This window comes from Rhagoletis zephyria, unplaced genomic scaffold (assembly GCF_001687245.7).
Source record: "Rhagoletis zephyria isolate East Lansing unplaced genomic scaffold, Rhagoletis_zephyria_1.1 Rzeph_scaffold_05318, whole genome shotgun sequence".
In the NCBI taxonomy this organism is placed as follows: Eukaryota; Metazoa; Arthropoda; class Insecta; order Diptera; family Tephritidae; genus Rhagoletis; species Rhagoletis zephyria.
Window position 1 is genome coordinate 35332 of NW_016162401.1, and position 3285 is coordinate 38616.

General features: G+C 33.6%; 1 protein-coding gene across 1 annotated transcript in view; it reads left to right on the forward strand.

Moving 5' to 3' along the window:
• The window catches only part of nAChRalpha2 (nicotinic acetylcholine receptor alpha2), a 23837-nt gene extending 22449 nt beyond the window's left edge, over nucleotides 1-1388 (forward strand). Inside the window, exon 7 of the mRNA XM_017627563.1 lies at nucleotides 885-1388. Coding sequence (XP_017483052.1) covers nucleotides 885-1079 — 195 coding nt within the window. The 3' untranslated portion in view covers nucleotides 1080-1388. The remainder of the gene's footprint in view (nucleotides 1-884) is intronic.
• The last annotated feature ends 1897 nt before the right edge of the window (nucleotides 1389-3285 follow it).

A 3285-nucleotide genomic window follows, 5' to 3' on the forward strand; every position in this document is an offset into this window, starting at 1 on the left:
AAATAACCGAACATTTTCCCTTTTGTTTTTGAAAGGGAAGAGGTCTAATGCTCAATAAGTTGATAATTGTGTTTCTAGCTTTTATACTAACAATAAATCATCAATTTTATTTCACACCTCCTCCAGTATTGAACAGTAAAATATATTTATTTTTACGCAAAGAAACAACGATAAATTCCGTTTTCAAGTTACTTGAAAGATATAGACAAAGACAATATCGAAATGTGTAATTTCAGTGTCTCAATTATATCAGAAACAATCGTATCCAATATAGAAAATTCTAATAGTCCTGGCTAGCTATATTGTGTAATAATCAGATGACATAATGGCACTAAAAAAATGTTAAAATATGTTCACTAGAATTTTATTAATGTAAAAGTAAAGATTTCGGCAAGTAGTTATCGCATTTAATGTAAAATTTGAACGTTTTTAAGATAAGATATTTATTATTTTTAGAAGGTAAATGTTAATACAACTATTTTATTTATACTATCAAATTTAGGATATAAATCGCCCCACCAAAAACTTACATTGGGTAACGCCGCTTCGAATTTTTTTGCAATTGAGCAATCGTCAAAAATCTCCTTTTTAATCAAAAAGTTGTTTATTGAAACTACCTTCTTTTTTGCATCATGGTGCTCCCAACCGGACCATTCTTCGCAAAATTGTTCGCATTAAAAAGGGAAAGTTTTTTAAAAAATCGATATCTCGAAAACGTCTGGTACATGGTTTATAACATAAAGAATCATGAAGAAAATATCGGAATGCATACATATGCATGTTTATATATATATTATTTTTAATAGCTTGATACAACTTCATTGTGCTACAAAGCTATCAACATATTTCTTTAAACGTAATATTTCTCTTTCTTTAATTTGCAGGAAGATCAAGACTGGGGTTTTGTTGCCATGGTGTTGGATCGTCTCTTTCTCTGGCTCTTCATGATTGCATCTCTAGTGGGTACATTCATGATTCTGTGCGAGGCGCCCTCACTTTATGACGACACAAAACCGATCGATGTGGAACTATCGGTTATTGCCAAGCAAATTTACAACTTAACCGAAAAGAAATCTTAAGTTAAAAGAAAATCATATTTGACATGAAACCATTTATAAATTAAATGGACATTAATGAAGCGGAGCTTAATTAATTAAACACTGTAAAGAAGGGCGCTCAGTTTGCTATCTAAAAAGAAACGAAAAAATTATTCCACAAGCTAGTTATTAGCTAAACCGAATGTAATCCGGAACTACAATTACGAGTTTGCTGAGTGAAAAATACTACTGATGCTGATAAACTAAAATAATTATTAAAACAATTTAAAAAAAAAATTTTATAGTTAGTAAGCACATTGAATCACTAAAAAATACGAAAAGGCATTTAAATAAATTACGGGAAAAAACATATATGTATGTATTTATGTGTGTCACTACCTATTATTTAAAATATTGTAGACATAAGTTGGCAAGAAAACTAGGCCACGGAAATATTTATTCGTAATAAAAGGTGAGTTTAGTTCAGATAGGTTGGACGAGCTAATACTGCCACTGGGTCAAAGTTCACTCGGCTGTCAAATAACCGGTGGTATTGATTAGGAAAGTTTTTTCGTTATCGATGCCTTAATCTCTAAAATGAGAAGTAATTTCATTTTAGAAAAGGCTGCAGTGCATATTTTTAAATCCATATTGCCAGACCTCAATTAAGCAGTAAGTATATAATGGATATGACCAAGTGCATCGTGTCGCTGCTTCAGAGGAATACGAGAAAGAAATGCAGCCAATTTCGAATGTCACTTGATCGATGTCTGTGTAAACTAAGAAGAAGAGACGTATTTTCAATAGAAAGCATTACGAGGCAGAAAGCCGTAAATACAAGGAACTTACGATGCTGGTAGGCAGAACATGGACCGGAAGATTACAATTAAATAGCGTCAAAGATCGGAGCTGGTTTAAGAATGTTGAATGAGCATCTGGTGAGAGACATCCAGAATGCACTTGAAATAAGACGAAAGAGGTTGTCAACCTATCAAAAATAAAAAAATTTCAATTTTCCCAAATATATGTTTAAATGTTCATAGACAGTTACCAGTGAGGTAACCAAAAATATATGTAAATAGAACCACCTAAGCATTCAATTTCCTTATCCGTTGAACCCCCCAAGTGAACACGTCCACTGTACTCGAAATTTTACTGCAATCCTATAGTTCTGTGTGTCCTGTGAGTGCATTCTTAGAACTGTCTAAGTGAAAGGTGGTGGTTATAATGGATTTCGAGGAAAAAGCTATGTTTACACATTTGTTATTACCTAAATCTCTGTCCTACTATAACCCACATACTTTGCTGCTAAACTTAAACTACCATTTTTTCTACTAGGAACTACAATATCATTATTTTGAAGATATTTAACTTTTGAGTTTTTTTTTTTCAAGTTTTATGTCGACAAATGCTGACTAAGGGCGGAAAGTACAGCGTAGCCAATGTGCATACATTAGACTAGGTCGCTAAAAAAATATTTCAACTACAAACCTCTCTTCTCCCGCGTAGTTTGAAATGAGTTTTCGGTCAAAAATTTTCGTCATACGCGGCTTCTAAAAATAGGTATAATAGAAATTTCTTCCTAACTTTTTTTTATTTATTTCTTTTAAAAGATATTTTTGAGTACTATACATATGTACATATTTTTAAGATCCCGTCGACCTAGACTAGGTCCTTAGCCTACTAAATACTAAAAACTCAATTTCTGCACTCTTAACCGAAATTCATCCTTCTTAAAATTAAAAATTTTAGTAAACGACGATTTGCTTTGCTTTGTAGTTTACCAACAACTTAATAAGCAGAAAAGGTACAGAGAATTGAAGTTTATTTTTCGACCGCACTAAATTCCGATGTTGATAGATAACTCATACGCCGTGGCTAGCGAGTAGTTACCCTGCAGGGAAAGCTACTCGTTGTGAACTAGAATTCTACCGGTTTGCGTTTCAGCCGAACTAGTTCACGTTCTATCCTTTTTCAATGTTAGCGACTGGTATTTTTAACACGGAGATGTCCTACGAGATGTCAATTGTCAGGCTATGCATCAGCATCTACTAGTATAAATAATAGTAGCATCATACCAGTTGATGAGATAGTCTGCCAATTTATGCCCCGTGAAAAGCATAAGTGTGCCTTTTTGCTCGCGACGCTCCAGCAGTTACAATGGCCGACAGAGCAAAGCATTCGCGTGGTAAGCCTGAGGTCCCAGGTTCAAATCCTGGCGCAGGGAAAATTTTTTTATTTTCTATTT